The sequence below is a fragment of the Drosophila albomicans genome, chromosome 2R (assembly GCF_009650485.2).
Source record: "Drosophila albomicans strain 15112-1751.03 chromosome 2R, ASM965048v2, whole genome shotgun sequence".
In the NCBI taxonomy this organism is placed as follows: domain Eukaryota; kingdom Metazoa; phylum Arthropoda; class Insecta; order Diptera; family Drosophilidae; genus Drosophila; species Drosophila albomicans.
In genome coordinates, this window is record NC_047631.2 from 24,194,543 (window position 1) to 24,211,981 (window position 17,439).

The window sequence follows — 17,439 nt, forward strand, 5'->3', positions numbered from 1 at the left end:
AACAACAATCACACTGTCATTATATTATATAGTAAAACTGATAACTAGAGCTCTAGTACCCCAGTTTATAATACTATAGCTTATCAACAAGCAGTTTAACCAACTAGAGTTACTTCCCTACATTTATTTGCGTTGACTTCAGCTATCAGTTGGCCAGTTTCTTCGAGTGTCTTGAGGGAATCAGCTATATATATATATGTTCATATATTTATATACGTCTTGTGTTTATTAACATGTTCTGTGCTGATTGCTGTCAATAATGGAACCCTTTGACTGTTGCGTTCCTTCATGATTTGCGTTATTTCTTATCGTTTTTGTTTAATTTGTCCACAATTCGTGTTGATTTTGTGTTGTTTGTTATTATTATTACTTTTTTTTACATATATTTTTTTCTGTTGCTAGCTCTCAGCAATTGTGTAAATTAACTTAATTAAAATTTGTGCGACGATGGCGCATTTTTCTCTGTCTCTTTCGCACGCTTTGCCGCTTTGCTCACACGCTCAAATGTTCGCTCGCTCGCTCATCCGTTATCCACAGATCAACGAAGCTCTTGATTTGGCGCTGGAGGCTATTGACAGAGAGTCCAGCAGCAAGCCGGAGGAGGAGCAGCAGGAGGAGGAGGAGGAGCTGATCGTGGAGGAGAAACAACTACATAGACAGAATACTGAAGATAAAGTGAAAATGGTGGAGGAGGTGAAAGAGGTGAACGAGGTGAAGGAGATGCAGACGGAGACGAGGAGCGCAGCAATGCCAAATAAAACCGATGAGCAGAAGAAGAAGGATGAGGAAGAGGAACAAAAGGAGCAAAAGGAACTACAGACCGTTGATAGAAAGGAACCCATCTATGAGAACGTCAGCTCGACTATATCTATGCAACAAGTAGATAGTGAACAGGCAGCGATGACAACGACGATGATCATTAGAAGAAGCCACAGAAGAAGCATTCCAAATAAAAGCAACAATAACAATAACAATAATACTAATAATAACAACAACGAGCATAATCAAACTAACAACAATAACAATAACAGTAATAACAATCAAAATGACATAATAACAACAATAACGACAGCGGCTACATCAACAACAACAGTAGCAGGAACAACATCAACAACTAATCCTGACTTGGAGCCATACTATCAAGTGCCCAAGCCAGCAGCCGAACCCTATTACGATGCACCCAAACATCTGCGTCCCATTCCCGTGTACGAGAACATCGACATCTTCTACACGGGTCTGGAGCTGGGTCACAGCAGTGTCACGAGTCTCGTGTCCGCCATGGAGCCGCCCAAGGAGAAGCCACCGCCGCCGCCCATCGAGCCGCCCACAACGGAAGAGATGGAAGATGCGCATGCCCACGATGATGATGAACTGGATGCGGGCACCTGGTCATCGGACAACACGTACGAGACCATTTCCAGCAATACGCGCCGACAGCTGCAAGCACAACAAGGACAGCTGTTGACGCCCATGGCGCAGCCATCGCCGCCCATTAAGCGCATGAACTCGACGAAGCGCATCAAGAAGGAACTGCGCAACAAGCGTTCAAGTTTCCTGGGTATCGAAACTGACGCGGATCTGGACGATGTGGATAGCTATCTGGAGCTGACCGTAGCGCCGCCACCGGATATGGCGCAACTGCTGCAGGAGGAGCGACGGCTCGAGAAGCAACTGTACATCAAGGCGGGTCTCTGTGACAGTTCGGATACAGGTGAGTTGAGGGTACAACTAGAGGAATTGGGGCTCAATAGAGCTGATAAACGTTTAAAAAGCAAATGGGCAAATTACTACCGGGCGGGCGGAAAATGGAAAACAGAGAAGGGGAGGCTCGCTGGAAACGCACAGTGAGGTTAAGTATAAATAATCCGTTTAGTGAGTGGCGCATGGAAGCGTTAAAGGGAGGGGTGACTAAACAACGCTAAACAGTGCGGAACTATGTCATACCCTGCTTGTTAATTGGAAAGCAAATAAACAAAGTTTAGGAAAATCCCGATTGTGTTTGATCAGAAAATAACATAGATTTGTAGGGCAGTCTTCTTTGAAATTTTCGCTTCCTTTTCGCGAATTTAGGAGCTGGGTAAGGAAACATCTTCTTTTAAACCAAGAAAACTGCAATCACTATAATTGGCAGCGCCACTTTATAAAGTTGGCAAGGCAAGGATATTTGCAATCAGTGCCAAGTGGCAACGCTGTCGCACTTTTATTTGCTGACTTGGCAACATTGTTTTAAATGTTGGCTAGCAGATGATCAGTTAGCAATAATCGATAAATCTGATACAGTTGATAAATAAATAGAGAGCACGTACAACAAGTAGTATTAAGATTACTTGCTCTGCCTAACCCACTTTAATCACATGTCCTTCCTATATCGTTAGGTGAGAGCCGCGATTCGGGAGTCTCGGAGAATCACTCGCGGCAAAGCAGCGAGCACTACACGAACTCCTCCGAGGAGAACGATACACCATCGGAGGCAACACCACCGCCAATGCCGCCGCCACCAACATCACAAGCGTTGGCGCCATCGCAGCTCAGCGAGGTTATCTATCAGAATGAGAAGCTCCTCGCAGCACAGACGCCTTTGCTGCAGACTGTCAAAGGCAACTCGGCGGAGTCGTGGACAGAGTCGGCAACAGCTGCTGCAGCAGCTACGCAATCGTTGAGCGAAGCCACAGCCACGGCCAATGCCAAGATGTTATCCATCGAGGAGAAGATACGTGAGCAGGGCGAAGTGTTGCGTGTGGAGCGAGAGTTGTTGCAGTTCTCGGTAAGAAAGTATATTCTTAATTTGATATTCAATAACGATAACTAATAGTATTTATGTTTACAGCAAGAGGAACTGAAGCGACAGCGTGAGAATCTCTTGCTACGCGAGAATTTGGCCCGACGCGAACTGCAGCATGGCGCCAAGATGCTGATGTCGAACAATCGCCGCTCGCTGCAGGATCTGCATCATGGTCTGGGTATTGGCAATGGGATGCTGTCGGCCTTCCAACCGCCGCAGCCGCAGTTGCCCCAACAGCAGCAATTGCAGCTGCAACAGTCAGCGCAGCAGATCTATGCGAATGTGCCACAACAACAGCAGCGACCGCCGCTGCCGTCGCAGCATGCATTGTCACAGTATCATTACCAGCAACTGGACACGGACTATCGCAAGTCCATGTCGGATCTGAATGAGTTCTCCAAGCGTCTCATGCTGCCAGGGACGCCGCCAACGCCGCCCACAAAGCCATTGCGTGCCATGCACCTGCCTACCAATGGCCATGGCCTGGAGCCCGATTATGCCGTCAGCTCGCGACAGCGCATCCCAAGCAGCAGCGCCTATGGTGGCTCGCTAGTGAAGATTGCCGGCGCGCCAATGCCAGCAGCGCCAGCAACGCGTATCACTGCGAATCTGGCGGCCGCCTATCATCATCAGTCAGCCCAGAATCTGAGCAACATGTCGCGCAACACGCTGCTGGCATTGAGTGCCACGCCCAAGCCCAAGTACACAGATGGCTGGGTGCAAGTTCAACAGCAACAGCAGCAGCAACAACAGCAACGCAATCTGGCCAATGATGCAGCCTGGTTGCAGAAGCGCAAATCTATGCCGGACTACAATGGAGCGCTCTACAACAATGGCCATGCCAATCACTGGTTGCTGCAGGAAGCGGAACATCGCCGTTTGCTTGAGCAGCAGCAGCAACAGCAGCAGATGCAGCTGAATAGGCGCTCAATGCCCGCTGCTCCATCTAATGGAAAGCCCTTACCGGATTCCATTATACAAACACTCACAGAGCGTGTGCAGAGCAAGGGGATTGGCGAACGCAAGCGGTAAGTATTAATTGGGCTTGTGGCATAAATCTTCTTATTTATACAATTCTCTTCTTCACAGTTTCGATGGCAATGCCAACTACAGTCAGCTGAATAGCAATGGCATGGGCCTCAAACCGCTAAGCAACAACAACAACAGCAGCAACATCATTAACAACAACAGCAACAGCAGCAGCAGCAACAACAATACAAACACAAACACTGCCAGCAATCAGGAGAAGGTGCTCAGCGTCAGTGGCAAGAAGAAGTGCTCCCATTGCGGTGACGAATTAGGTAAACTTTGCTACTACGTTGGTTGTGAGTGTGGTTCTTCTACTTTCTATTCCTTCAACCTTTCGACACGTTGACACCTGATATTATTCTTCATTCTTCAAGACGTTTCCGACATTCATAGGCTTGCACAGCGAGAATCACAAGCCACCAGTATCTCAGATAGTTCCATACAACAGAATTGAAGATTATATAGTTTATCTACTAATACTAACATCTTCTAATGTAGCTACTTCATCAGCGAAATGGTTTTATGATCTATCCCTATAATATTCATTGTATAAACATGACTTTCCCTAGAAAGCTTTTTCCTTTTCACACTTTCCTAACAATTTCTTCTTACCCTTCTTGTGTCTCTTTTTTTTTTGATTTGTAACATGCTTACCGCAGATTTGGGTTGCACCCACGACAATTGTCGTCAGGTGCACAAAGCACTCAAATATATTGTCTGGGTCTAGTCCAGACATCATCGATCAAACAACTAAAGACTTAACCGAAGACTAAAAATACTAACAAAGTTTACATTTAAAATAAAATCGAATAAATAGCTGAATTTTAAAGCTGCCACTAAGGTACTTGAGAGCTACAATCAATAATCATAAAGATAATCATTTATTGTACGGTGCTCTTATAATAACATTTCGATTTGTTTGTGCATATTTCTTAGGACGCGGAGCTGCCATGATAATTGAATCCTTGCTACTGTTTTATCACATCAACTGCTTCAAGTGTTGCGTCTGCCACGTGCAACTCGGAGATGGATTGAATGGCACCGATGTTCGTGTGCGGAACCACAAGTTGCATTGCCAGAACTGTTATTCCAGCGACGATGGCATCAAGTTCAGCTGCGTTTAGATCGAAGACTATACCATATCTATAACTGTACTGTATTGAATAGTTGTTGAAGTTAACTTGTTGTTAGTGTGGCAACCTTCGATTATTGTTGTTGTTGTACTAATACATAATACATGCATAAATACATAGATACATTGTACTACAAACATACATACATATTTAATGTTATAAACAAACGCAAAGTCAAAATATCATTATGAAACAGTTTTCAGCTTAAAGTTAATACCAACGAATATTGCAACGTTCAAATTCGCTGTTCGCAAATTGCAAAATTCATTAATTAATTGATAAATGTTTTCGATTCAGATTTTAACTTTTTATATAATATTATATGTGCATGTGAATGTATACATATGCCTATTTTAAAGCCAAGCTCTCTTACTCTGTCTATATCTGATGTTTTTTGCCAAGTCAAAGTCAAATTCTATATAGACATACATATATGTGTGTCTATATACTTATATATATACATAAGATTTAATGTGTGTTGAAACCATATAAGATGATAAATTTCTATGAATGTTGTTGAATTTTTTTGGAAATTGTATATTGCCTACAGACAGATATATATATACCTACATATATATATATATCCTTGTTCGAGAAATTTATATTGTATATTAATTATAAAACATGCTGAATTGTCTATTAGCAGAAACAAATATTTACAGACTCACACACACATTTACACAAATCCATTGTTTATTCAAAATTTTGTAATCTTTTAAGCAAAATTTGTTAATTAACTTTGAAGACCAGCTCCTGAAATATACATATATACATAAAAAAAACCTTCACGACGTACCCCATGTACCTTAAATTATATACTACACATACACACGCAGACACTAACACACATACATACTTACATATCTGCATAGAAGAAGAAGAAGCAGCGATTTTAATTCTAATTGTCGTTATTAATTGTATAACATGATATAACATTTGTATTTAATATATACATATATACATATAAATATATACATATGTATTTTCTTATTCTTATTTATTGTAATTAAGCATTAACGATTCAAAATTTCAATTCATTCATTTGAATATTGTGAGAATATCTTTTAAATACCAATATTAACCATTAACCGGTATGTGAATCATTTATTTTCTGTATAAAGGCAGCTTGAATTTCGTTTAGTTTTAAATAAAGTACATGCAAAATTCAACATTATTGGGAATTTCTTTAAATCCGCTATCCTAAGAGTAGAAGGCTGATAATATGGTATATTTGCAATGTAATATTATATCAATATACCAATTATACTTTGATATATTTTTGGCATTTTTGTGGCATATTAATTTGGTATATTTAAAGAAATTGGTATATTTGCAATAGGTACCGGATATTTACAGTCGAGCACACTCGACCTTTTGAATAAAAATGAATGATCAAGTAAACAGTGTACTACACTGATATAGATACGTTAATTATTATTTCAGTTTAAACCAAATATTTAGAGACTACCACACTTCACATTTATGCACGGGATTCATTGATGAGTCTTCTGGGCATTGGAAGTCTTTGGAAAATTCATTTGAATTACTAAGCGGTCCCAATACGCGAAACTCCGATGGCGAGTGCCCGTCAGTTGTGATCAATAAATCTAAATCTTCCTTCCGATCCTTATTACACCAGGTTTGACCAACCGAAATCCAAAACATTTGCTGTGGTGTATAGTCCAGTCCAGGCAGCCTTTGTTCTGTCCCGTGCTTTTCCACCCAACGTTGGTAAGCTCTATAGGCCATCTTGATACCAACATTATCAGCAATATTCTCGCTCTGCGTATTGAAGCCGTTTAACTGGAAAGACATCACGTTATAAAATGTTAGAACACGTTGGTGTATGAGGTATTTTAGTTGAAATACTTTTAGTCCTGTTTCTGGTTCCGTATAGTTGCCATACTGTTCAGTGATGCATTGAGCCTTCTGCAGATAAGCCTTCTTTGCGGCCGATTGCCACCAATCCCGCATGTTGCCCTCTTCATCAAACTGTCGACCCTCAACGTCGAATCCATGAGAGACTTCATGTCCAATGAAATAGCCAATTGCACCGAAATTCATGTAATTTGGGCGATTGGAATTGTAGAAATCACCCTGTAAAATGCCAGCTGGAAACTCTAAAAGCAGAAAGATTTTTAGTTATGTATATTTTCCTATATATTTATAAAATCATTTCTAGTATTTACGTATGTTGTTTCCTTCAAGTGAATAGAATGCATTCACATCTGTTGATTGGGCATGATCAACCCAATCGGTTTTGTTGACGGGCAAACGCAGTTTATTGAAGATGTAGTTCGTGTTAAATATGTTTAAGGCTAAATTGGATTTTAAATAATTGTCAGGATCGATTTCAAGTTTCTCGTAGTATTTGGTGAGCTTTTCGTTATCGAGTAACTCATCGGGATAGCCAATGTAGGTGGCCATTTTGTGCAATTTATTCTTGGCCTCCAGTCTCGTCTTGTCGTCCATCCAGTTGACTTCATCAAGGATTTCGTTGAATACGTTCCGTATATTAGTAACCATTTCCAGGACACTGGACTTCGAGTTCTCATCGAAATGCTTGGGAACGTACATCGATGCAACGGATATGCCAAGGCTGATTTAAGAATGAATTAGTTACTATAAACAATCTTCTACTATTGCAAATGCTAACCTCTCGCTAACTACATCGACGCATTCCTTCCAGCGCGCCTTTGGTTCCTGATGCCCATCAACTGTCATATAATATTTGTCTTTCCGAGTATGAAACTCTTCGCTAAGATAGCTTAGGGAGAACTCATGAATTCGCCACATTAAATAGTTGGCAATCACACGATTTGGAGTTTTAGCCAGCAATTTACACAACTGATCAAAAAATGGCGGCTCAATTAGGTTTATAATTTCATCATCCTGAACACTGAGTCCCTCTGGTAACAAGGCGTTCATGTAGTTCACCCAATCAACGTAAGGATATGCGGCCTGCAGTTGCTGAGGAGTGCGAAGATTGTAAAGCTCGGTGAGATTGTGACGCTTCTCGATGGGCCAGGATATCTACGAAAAAAATTAATGATAATTAACTAGGTTTTACACATACAAATTTAGAAATCTTACATTAGCTAGTGCTATTTCGAATTCAAGTGATTGTAACAACTGCTTCTTGGCTTCGTCCTTCTTGGCACCAAAGAGGACAGCAATATCCACCATGTAGTCGTAATAGGCGCTCACTAGAGTCTCATTGAAGCCTTTTACTAGATATTCCCGACTCAAAAACAAATCCGATACATCCAACTAAAGAACATAAAACAATGACGTTTAGCTGCAACTTAATTGCATTACTTACAGTCATCATTAGTTTAGTGGTGTTCTGCAGATCAACGTCAATAGAGAACTCAATAATATAGTCCATGTTGAAACCGCCTGTGTGAAACTTTTTTATTTGATCCTGCCAAGTCCAGTTATCCTCGTCCCACTTGTCGCCCACGATCAGTGGCCAACCACCCATGGTATTCGCAATTATAGTAATGGGTATGGAGCCCAGTGATTCAATCCGAGCTGATGATGAGATACAAGTATTATATCTGAGTGCAGTAAATAAATTATACTCACTTGTATTCATGCAAGCTCTGTAGAGCATGTTCGGTTGACGAAAATGCTTAGGAGTGCTCTCAGGTGGTTCGGCTGTTATGATGTTCTTCAGTTGCTCCTGAACTTTGTCCACAATATCAGTGAACGTGTTAATATTCGTCTTGTCTTCGGGTATGATCATCTTGTCAATGTAGGTGCCGCAGGTAAACTCATAGAAGTTATCACAGGGATTAATCTGTGGGTTGATCTTGCTGAGCACCACAGAAGCTGTGTCTCTGCATTCCTTGGTGTTGCAAACGCTGTGTTCATTGTGTGTGTTAAAGGCCCAAAAGCCCAAACCCACTGCGATGAACACGAATACAATAATAGCTCCTATAAATAGGGTTTTCGACAACTTTGAACGATGCCGAGGCGGACCGGCATTGCTGAAACAAAACATAATGAAGTAAGAACACTACTACATATGAATGAGAGTGTTATTTCTCATTCTTACCTCTCGTCGTTATCAATGTCAAACTTAAGTGATGTCATTAACACAGTTTTATGAATGTTGCAATCGATTCGTTAATTTTAAGATCTTTTCTTCACTGAAATTGGAAATATATAAGTTAATGAATGTTATTCCGATCTATGATACATTAAGTACTAACAATCCAAGATAAAAAAATAATTTTAGAAATCTAGAAAATACATATAGTTTTAATTTAAAAGATTCACTACTTGCCAAATGTTTATAAATATAATTAAATCAACAATTCACAATAGTCAACAACACGACGTTTCGGCATAGACACGTGAATACCTACTGAATGTACCAACCAAACACAAATTTCTCTTGATGATCAACCCAATATATAATAATAAATATATAATAAGGTAGTTTTCGAGAGTGCAGATTTGTGGCATTGTCTGTCTGCATGTGGTGCTGCACAGTGCACTTAGCTCTTATACATATATATGTAATACACAATTATGTATTATCGGGAAGATATTCAAATCTATTTAATACAGAGTGAGTAACAAATAACAGGCAAATTGTTTCTTTCCTTTAATATATCGAACTCTTTTTCTTTTTCGTTCTCAAACTATAATTTTGCAACAGTTTTTGCATATGATTGCATCGTATTGACCGAAAAGTATGCTACACACTAAGAACATGAATTTCATTTTGACAATAATAGCTGCATCTCTTTAATAGCAAAGTGAATAAAATACATTTTTTATGCAAACTCTTATATTATAAAATCTACCACACGTCACATTTATGCACGGGGTTCATTGGTGAGTCTTCTGGGCATTGGAAGTCTTTGGAAAATTCCTTTGAATTACTCAGCGGTCCCAATACGCGAAACTGCGATGGCGAATGCCCGTCTGTTGTAATCACATAATCTAAGTATTCCTTACGATCCTTAGTGCACCAGGTTTGAGCAACCGAAATCCAAAACATTTGCTGTGGTGTATAGTTCAGTCCAGACAGCCTTTGTTCTGTCCCGTGCTTTTCCACCCAACGTTGGTAAGCTCTATAGGCCATCTTGATACCAACATTATCAGCAATATTCTCGCTCTGCGTATTGATGCCGTTTAACTGGAAAGACATCACGTTATAAAATGTTAGAACACGTTGGTGTATGAGGTATTTTAGTTGAAATACTTTTAGTCCGGTTTCTGGTTCCGTATAGTTGCCATACTGTTCAGTGATGCATTGAGCTTTCTGCAGATACGCCTTCTGTGTATCTGGTTGCCACCAATCCCGCATGTTGCCCTCTTCATCAAACTGTCGACCCTCAAAGTCGAATCCATGAGTGACTTCATGACCAATGAAATAGCCAATTGCACCGAAATTCATGTACTTTGGGCGATTGGCATTGTAATAATCACCCTGTAAAATGCCAGCTGGAAAATCTAAAAAGCAGAAAGATTTTCAGTTATATATTTGTCTTACATATATATAAAATCATTTCTAGTATTTACGTATGCTGTTTCCCTCGGCTGAATAGGATGCATCCACTTCTGTTGTCTGGGCATGATCAGCCAAATCGGTTTTGTTGACGGGCAATCGCAGTTTGTTGAAGATGTAGTTCGTTTGAAATTTGTTAAACGCTATATAAGATTTTAAATAATTATTAGGATCGATTTCAAGTTTCTCGTAGTATTTGGTGAGTTTTTCGTTATCAAGTATCTCATCGGGATAGCCAATGTATGTGCCCATTTTGTGCAGTTTATTCTTGGCCTCCAGTCTCGTCATGTCGTCCATCCAGTTGACTTCATCAAGAATTTCGTTAAATACGTTCCGTATGTTAGTAACCATTTCCAGGACACTGGACTTCGAGCTCACATCGAAATGCTTGGGAACGTACATCGATGCAACGGATTTGCTAAGGCTTATTTAAGAATGAATTAGTTACTATAAACAATCTTCTACTATTGCAAATGCTAACCTCTCGCTGACTATATCGACGCACTCCTTCCAGCGCGCCCTCGGTTCCTGATGCCCATCAACTGTCATATAATATTTGTCTTTCCGAGTATGAAACTCTTCACTAAGATAGCTTAGGGAGAACTCATGAATACGCCACATTAAATAGTTGGCAATCACACGGTTTGGCGTCCTAGCCAGCAATTTACCCAACTGATCAAAAAATGGCGGCTCAATTAGGTTTATAATTTCATCATCCTGAACACTGAGTCCCTCTGATAACAAAGCGTTCATGTAATCCACCCAATCAACGTAAGGATACGCGGCCTGCAGTTGCTGCGGAGTGCGGAGATTATAAAGCTCGGAGTAATTGTGACGCTTCTCGATGGGCCAGGATATCTAAGAATAGATATTTATAGTCAACTAGGTTTAAAACATACAAAGTTAAAAATCTTACATTGGCCAGCGCTATTTCGAATTCAAGTGATTGCAACAACTGCTTCTTAGCTTCGTCCTTCTTGGCACCAAAGAGGACAGCAATGTCCACCATGTAGTCATAATAGGCGCTCACTAGAGTCTCGTTGAGGCCTTTTACTAGATATTCCCGACTCAAAAACAAATTCGATACATCCAACTAAAGAACAGAAAACAATGAGATTTAGTTGGAACTTAATTGCATTACTTACAGTCATCATGCGTTTAGTGGTGTTCTGCAGATCGACGCTAGCAGAGAACGCAATGATGTAGTCCATTCTGAAGCCGCCTCTGTGAAACTTTTTTATTTGATCCTGCCAAGTCCAATTATCCTCGTCCCATTTGTTGCCCACGATCAGTGGCCAACCACCCATGGAATTCGCAATTGTAGTAATGGGCATGGAGCCCAGTGATTCAATCCGAGCTGATGATGAGATACAAGTGTTATATCTGAGTGCAGTAAATAAATTATACTCACTCGTATTCATGCAAGCTTTGTAGAGCATGTTCGGTTGACGAAAATGCTTAGGAGTGCTCTCAGGTGGTTCGGCTGTTATGATGTTCTTCAGTTGCTCCTGAACTTTGTCCACAATATCGGTGAACGTGTCAATATTAGTCTTGTCATCGGGTATGATCACTTTGTCAAAGTAGGTGCCGCAGGAAAACTCATAGAAGTTATCACAGGGATTGATCTGTGGGTTGATCTTGCTTAGCACCACTGATGCAGTGTCTCTGCATTCCTTGGTGTTGCAAACGCTGTATTCATTGTGTGTGTTAAAGGCCCAATAGCCCAAACCCACTGCGATGAACACGAATACAATAATAGCTCCAATAAATAGGGTTTTCAACAACTTTGAACGATGCCGAGGCGGATCGACATTACTGAAACAAACCATAATTAAGTAAGAACACTACTATGAATGTGAGTATTATTCTCATTCGCATTCTTACGTCGCGTTGTTGACAGTGTCAAACTTAAGTGATGTCATTACCGATGTGTTATAAATGATGCAACCGATATATTAAATTTGAATTCTTTACTTCACTGCAATTTAAAATACAATTCAGAATAGTCACTAACACGACATGTCGGCATAGACTGTTGAATACCTACTGATTGTACCAACCAAACCCAATATATGACAAGTAAGAAAGATACAGTCGAGTCTGCTCGACTGTGAGATACCCGCTACCCATTTTGAATAAAAACCAAATATTTCGGTAATATTCTCAAAATATACAAAAATAATATACCTCAAAAATACTAAATAATAAATAAAAATAAAAAACTAATAAATATTCCAAAATGGTTTATTTGGTGTATTGATATGGTACTACATTCAAGATATACTATAGAGTGCAAAATATACCAGGTTGTCAGCCAAAGCAACTAAGACCCCTAGTAAGTAAGCGTTTTTGCCCATACAACCGTATTATATTTCTTTAATAAGTTCGACAATTTTTACCTAATCGAAACCAAACCAAGATTCACCATGACTTTAGGTATTATTGTATATACCAAAATTCCCGACTCTAGCTTTAAAATTACGCTTGTAGTGGGTGGAGCCAAATTGTAAACATAGTATTTAGTTGGTGCTTTCGGTAGGTTATTACTCGTCTCAGAGTCCGCTTGTTAATTGTGCTGTAGCATACAATTAACGAGTAAGAAAGCTACAGTCGACTGTGAGATACCCGCTACCCATTTTGAATAAAAGCAAAATATTGCGTTATTATTCTCAAAATATACCAAAATACAACAAAACACTAAAAGTATATCAAATTATATATTTGGTATATCGATATAGTACCGCATTCAGAATATACCATAGACGACACAATATACCAGATTGTCAGCCAAAGCAACTAAAACCCCTAGTAAGTAAGCGTTTTTGCCCATACAAAAGTATTTCTTTAATAACTTCCACAATTTTATCTGATCGCAACAAAAATTTCAGGAATCACAACTCACAGCTTTAAAATTACACTTTGCGGGGGCGGAAGTGGGCATGGCAAAAAGTTTAAACAAACTTGATCAGCGTGCAAACATCACAAATGCTGTCTAAAAAAATTATAGCTCTATCTCTTATAGTCTCAGAGATCCAGTGTTTCATACGGACAGACACACAGACGGACATGGCTCGTTCATCTCGGCTGTTGACACTGATCAAGAATATATATAACTTATAGGGTCGAGGATGCCTCCTTATGCCTGGCACAAAGTTATAACACCCTTCTACCCTATGTGTAGCGGGTATGTGCAAAGTATGCGACACACTAATAACAACATGAATTTCATTATGACAATAATAACTGCATCTCTTTAATAAAAAAAATTAATAAAATATATTTTTTATAGAATTAAATCTACCACACTTCACATTTATGCACGGGATTCATTGGTGAGTCTTCTGGGCATTGGAAGTCTTTGGAAAATTCCTTTGAATTACTCAGCGGTCCCAATACGCGAAACTTCGATGGCGAATGCCCATCTGTTGTAATCACATAATCTAAGTATTCCTTACGATCCTTAGTGCACCAAGTTTGAGCAACCGAAATCCAAAACATTTGCTGTGGTGTATAGTCCAGACCAGGAAGCCTTTGTTCTGCCCCGTGCTTTTCCACCCAACGTTGGTAAGCTCTATAGGCCATCTTGATACCAACATTATCAGCAATATTCTCGCTCTGCGTATTGATGCCATTTAACTGAAAAGACACATAATAAAATGTTAGAGCAAGCTGGTGTATCAGTTATTTTAGTTGAGATACTTTTAATCCTGTTTTTGATTCCGTGTAGTTGCCATACTGTGCAATGATACATTGAGCCTTCTTCAGATACGCCTTCTGTGTATCTGGTTGCCACCAATCCCGCAAGTTGCCCTCTTCATCAAACTGTCGACCCCTAACGTCGAATCCATGAGAGATTTCATGTCCAATGATATAGCCAATTGCACCGAAATTCATGTACTTTGGGCGATTGGCCTTGTAGAGATCACCCTGTAAAATGCCAGCTGGAATATCTAAAAAGCAGAAAGAGTTATATATTTGTCCTACATATATATAAAATCACTTCGAGTATTTACATATGCTGTTTCCCTCGGCTGAATAGGATGCACCCACATCTGTTGTCTTGGCATGATCAGCCAAATCGGTTTTGTTGACGGGCAATCGCAGTTTGTTGAAGATGTAGTTCGTTTGAAATTTGTTAAAGGCTAAATAAGATTTAAAATAATTATTAGGATCGATTTGAAGTTTTTCGTAGTATTTGGTGAGTTTTTCGTTATCAAGTATCTCATCGGGATAGCCAATGTATGTGGCCATTTTGTGCAGTTTATTCTTGGCCTCCAGTCTCGTCATGTCGTCCATCCAGTTGACTTCATCAAGAATTTCGTTGAATACGTTCCGTATGTTAGTAACCATTTGCAGGACACTGGACTTCGAGTTCTCATCGAAATGCTTGGGAACGTACATCGATGCAACGGATTTGCTAAGGCTGATTTAAGAATGAATTAGTTACTATTAACAATCTTCTACTATTGCAAATGCTAACATTTTGCTGACTCTATAGACGCACTCCTTCCAGCGCGCCCTCTGTTCCTGATGACCAGCAAGGATCATTATATATTTTTGTTTACGAGTATGAAACTCTTCACTAAGATAGCTTAGAGAGAACTCATGAATACGCCACATTAAATAGTTGGCAATCACACGATTTGGAGTGTTAGCCAGCAATTTACCCAACTGATCAAAGAATGGCGGCTCAATTAGGTTTATAATTTCATCATCCTGAACACTGAGTCCCTCTGGTAACAAGGCGTTCATGTAGTCCACCCAATCAACGTAAGGATATTCGCCCTTCAGTTGCTGAGGAGTGCGGAGATTATAAAGCTCGGAGTAATTGTGGCTATTCTCGATGGACCAGGATATCTAAGAAAACAGTTAAAGCATACAACTAGGTTTAAAGCATACAAATTTAAAAGTCTTACATTGGCCAACGTTATTTCGAATTCGAGTGATTGCAACAACTGCTTCTTGGCTTCGTCCTTCTTGGCACCAAAGAGGACAGCAATATCCACCATGTAGTCGTAATAGGCGCTCACTAGAGTCTCATTGAAGCCTTTTACTAGATATTCCCGACTCAAAAACAAATTCGATACATCCAACTAAAGAACAGAAAAAAATGACATTTAGCTGCAACTTAATTGCATTACTTACAGTCATCATGCGTTTAGTGGTGTTCTGCAGATCAACTTTAATAGAGAACTCAATGATATAGTTCATATTGAAACCGCCTCTGTGAAACTTTTTTATTTGATCCTGCCAAGTCCAGTTATCCCCGTCCCACTTGTCGCCCACAATCAGTGGCCAACCACCCATGAAATTCGCAATTATAGTAATGGGTATGGAGCCCAGTGATTCAATCCGAGCTGTTGATGGAATATGTTATGTCTGAGTGCATTAAATAAATTATATTCACTTGTATTCATGCAAGCTTTGTAGAGCATGTTCGGTTGACGAAAATGCTTAGGAGTGCTTTGAGGTGGTTCGGCTGTTAAAATGTCCTTCAGTTGCTCCTCAACTTTGTCCCCAATTTCGGTAAACGTGTCAATATTAGTCTTGTCTTCGGGTATGATCATGTTGTCGACGTAGGTGCCGCAGGTAAACTCATAGAAGTTATCACAGGGATTAATCTGTGGGTTGATCTTGCTGAGCACCACAGAAGCAGTGTCTCTGCATTCCTTGGTATTGCAAACGCTGTGCTCATTGTGTGTAGGAAAGACCCAATAGCCAAAACCCACTGTGATGAACACAAATACAACAATAGCTCCTATAAATAGAGTTTTCAACATCTTTGAACGACGTGGAGGCGGTCCGGAATTGCTGAAAGACAACATAATTAAGTATGAATACTACTATTAATGAGAGGGTTATTCTCATTCTTACCTCGCGTCGTTATCAGTGTCAAACTTAAGTGATGTCATTACCGATGTGTTCTGAATGTTGCAATCGATCTATTAAATTTAAATTCTTTACTTCACTGCAATTTCAAATACAAATCAGAATAGTCACCAACACGACGTGTCGGCATTGATAGTTGTATACCTACTGAATGTACCAACCAAAGTCAATATATGACAAGTAAGAAAGATACAGTCAAGTCTGCTCGACTGTGAGATACCCGTTACCCATTTTGAATAAAAGCCAAATATTTCGGTAGTATTCTCAAAATATACACAAATAATATACCCAAAAATACTAAAATAAATATTCCAAAATGGTTTATTTGGTGTATTTATATGGTCTACATTCAAGATATACTATAGAGTGCAAAATATACCAGATTGGCAGCAACTAAGACCCCTAGTAAGTAAGCGTTTTTGCCCATACAAAAGTATTTATTTAATAAGTTCGACAATTTTTACCTAATCGCAACCAAACCAGGAATCATCACGACTATAGTTATTATTGTATATACCAAAATTTTCGACTCTAGCTTTAAAATGACGCTTTTAGTGGGTGGGGAAAAATTTGCTTTCGGTAGGTTATTACTCGTCTCAGAGTACGCTTGTTATTTGTGCTGTAACATACAATTAAAACGTTGAGGTATGTAAAATAATTTATTAGCCATAAAAACTAATCTGTTGTTTCTGTATACCAACTAACAAATGTATTTGTACTTTTTGTGAATTATAACCTTCAAGTTTAGGTAGGTTTAGAAAACGTAAAAGCTGAATATTATAAAAAACAAGTCAGAAAGGTACAGTCGAGTGTACTCGACTGTGAGATACCCGCTACCCATTTTGAATAACATAAATATATTTTGCGGTATTTTTCTCAAAATATACCGAATATACTACAAAAATACTAAAAAAATACCAAATGATATATTTGGTATATCGATACAGTACCGCATTCAAAATATACCATAGACAGCACAATATACCAGATTGTCAGCCAAAGCAACTAAGCCCCCTAGTAAGTAAGCGTTTTTGCCCATACAAAAGTATTTCTTTAATAACTTCGACAATCTGATCGCAACC

General features: G+C 39.5%; 4 protein-coding genes across 10 annotated transcripts in view; 1 reads left to right on the forward strand and 3 right to left on the reverse strand.

Moving 5' to 3' along the window:
- LOC117575863 (uncharacterized protein CG43427) overlaps positions 1 to 5,934 on the forward strand; it is a 71,749-nt gene extending 65,815 nt beyond the window's left edge. For 4 of the 7 annotated variants that reach the window (XM_052007420.1, XM_052007421.1, XM_052007422.1 and 1 more), the window contains 5 exons: positions 538 to 1,711; positions 2,376 to 2,764; positions 2,828 to 3,810; positions 3,872 to 4,083; positions 4,748 to 5,934. In XM_052007420.1, the coding sequence (XP_051863380.1) occupies positions 538 to 1,711; positions 2,376 to 2,764; positions 2,828 to 3,810; positions 3,872 to 4,083; positions 4,748 to 4,935 (2,946 nt within the window). In that variant the 3' untranslated portion in view covers positions 4,936 to 5,934. Of the gene's footprint in view, positions 1 to 537; positions 1,712 to 2,375; positions 2,765 to 2,827; positions 3,811 to 3,871; positions 4,108 to 4,470; positions 4,653 to 4,747 lie in introns of those variants that run through there. The other 3 variants (XR_007955371.1, XR_007955372.1, XM_034260284.2) reach the window with 3 other exon arrangements.
- A 440-nt stretch (positions 5,935 to 6,374) lies between these two features.
- LOC117575482 (neprilysin-2-like) lies at positions 6,375 to 9,318 on the reverse strand. The gene is made up of 9 exons (XM_034259715.2): positions 9,236 to 9,318; positions 9,005 to 9,098; positions 8,533 to 8,936; positions 8,267 to 8,478; positions 8,038 to 8,214; positions 7,601 to 7,977; positions 7,134 to 7,543; positions 6,814 to 7,064; positions 6,375 to 6,747 (listed from the first exon to the last, which is right to left on the reverse strand). The coding sequence occupies exons 2-9, from the start codon at positions 9,040 to 9,042 to the stop codon at positions 6,409 to 6,411; spliced, it is 2,208 nt and encodes a 735-aa protein (XP_034115606.1). The 5' UTR covers positions 9,043 to 9,098; positions 9,236 to 9,318; the 3' UTR covers positions 6,375 to 6,408.
- Positions 9,319 to 9,643: 325 nt separating this feature from the next.
- LOC117575481 (neprilysin-2-like) lies at positions 9,644 to 12,500 on the reverse strand. Its single transcript, XM_034259714.2, has 8 exons — positions 12,353 to 12,500; positions 11,880 to 12,283; positions 11,614 to 11,825; positions 11,385 to 11,561; positions 10,950 to 11,326; positions 10,483 to 10,892; positions 10,163 to 10,413; positions 9,644 to 10,096 (listed from the first exon to the last, which is right to left on the reverse strand). The coding sequence occupies exons 1-8, from the start codon at positions 12,388 to 12,390 to the stop codon at positions 9,758 to 9,760; spliced, it is 2,208 nt and encodes a 735-aa protein (XP_034115605.1). The 5' UTR covers positions 12,391 to 12,500; the 3' UTR covers positions 9,644 to 9,757.
- A 1,201-nt stretch (positions 12,501 to 13,701) lies between these two features.
- LOC117575480 (neprilysin-2-like) lies at positions 13,702 to 16,490 on the reverse strand. The gene is made up of 8 exons (XM_034259713.2): positions 16,343 to 16,490; positions 15,876 to 16,279; positions 15,614 to 15,825; positions 15,385 to 15,561; positions 14,949 to 15,325; positions 14,482 to 14,891; positions 14,168 to 14,418; positions 13,702 to 14,104 (listed from the first exon to the last, which is right to left on the reverse strand). The coding sequence occupies exons 1-8, from the start codon at positions 16,378 to 16,380 to the stop codon at positions 13,766 to 13,768; spliced, it is 2,208 nt and encodes a 735-aa protein (XP_034115604.1). The 5' UTR covers positions 16,381 to 16,490; the 3' UTR covers positions 13,702 to 13,765.
- Between the last annotated feature and the right edge of the window lie 949 nt (positions 16,491 to 17,439).

Coding starts and splice junctions, on each gene's coding strand:
- LOC117575481 (XM_034259714.2), bottom strand. CDS start 12,390: ATGACATCACTTAAGTTTGACACTGTCAACAACGCGAC. Junction 12,284..12,352: donor GACACTGTCAACAACGCGAC/GTAAGAATGCGA, acceptor GGTTTGTTTCAG/TAATGTCGATCCGCCTCGGC. Junction 10,097..10,162: donor AACCAGAAACCGGACTAAAA/GTATTTCAACTA, acceptor ATGTCTTTCCAG/TTAAACGGCATCAATACGCA.
- LOC117575482 (XM_034259715.2), bottom strand. CDS start 9,042: ATGACATCACTTAAGTTTGACATTGATAACGACGAGAG. Junction 8,937..9,004: donor GACATTGATAACGACGAGAG/GTAAGAATGAGA, acceptor GTTTTGTTTCAG/CAATGCCGGTCCGCCTCGGC. Junction 6,748..6,813: donor AACCAGAAACAGGACTAAAA/GTATTTCAACTA, acceptor ATGTCTTTCCAG/TTAAACGGCTTCAATACGCA.
- LOC117575480 (XM_034259713.2), bottom strand. CDS start 16,380: ATGACATCACTTAAGTTTGACACTGATAACGACGCGAG. Junction 16,280..16,342: donor GACACTGATAACGACGCGAG/GTAAGAATGAGA, acceptor GTTGTCTTTCAG/CAATTCCGGACCGCCTCCAC. Junction 15,562..15,613: donor CCACTAAACGCATGATGACT/GTAAGTAATGCA, acceptor TCTGTTCTTTAG/TTGGATGTATCGAATTTGTT.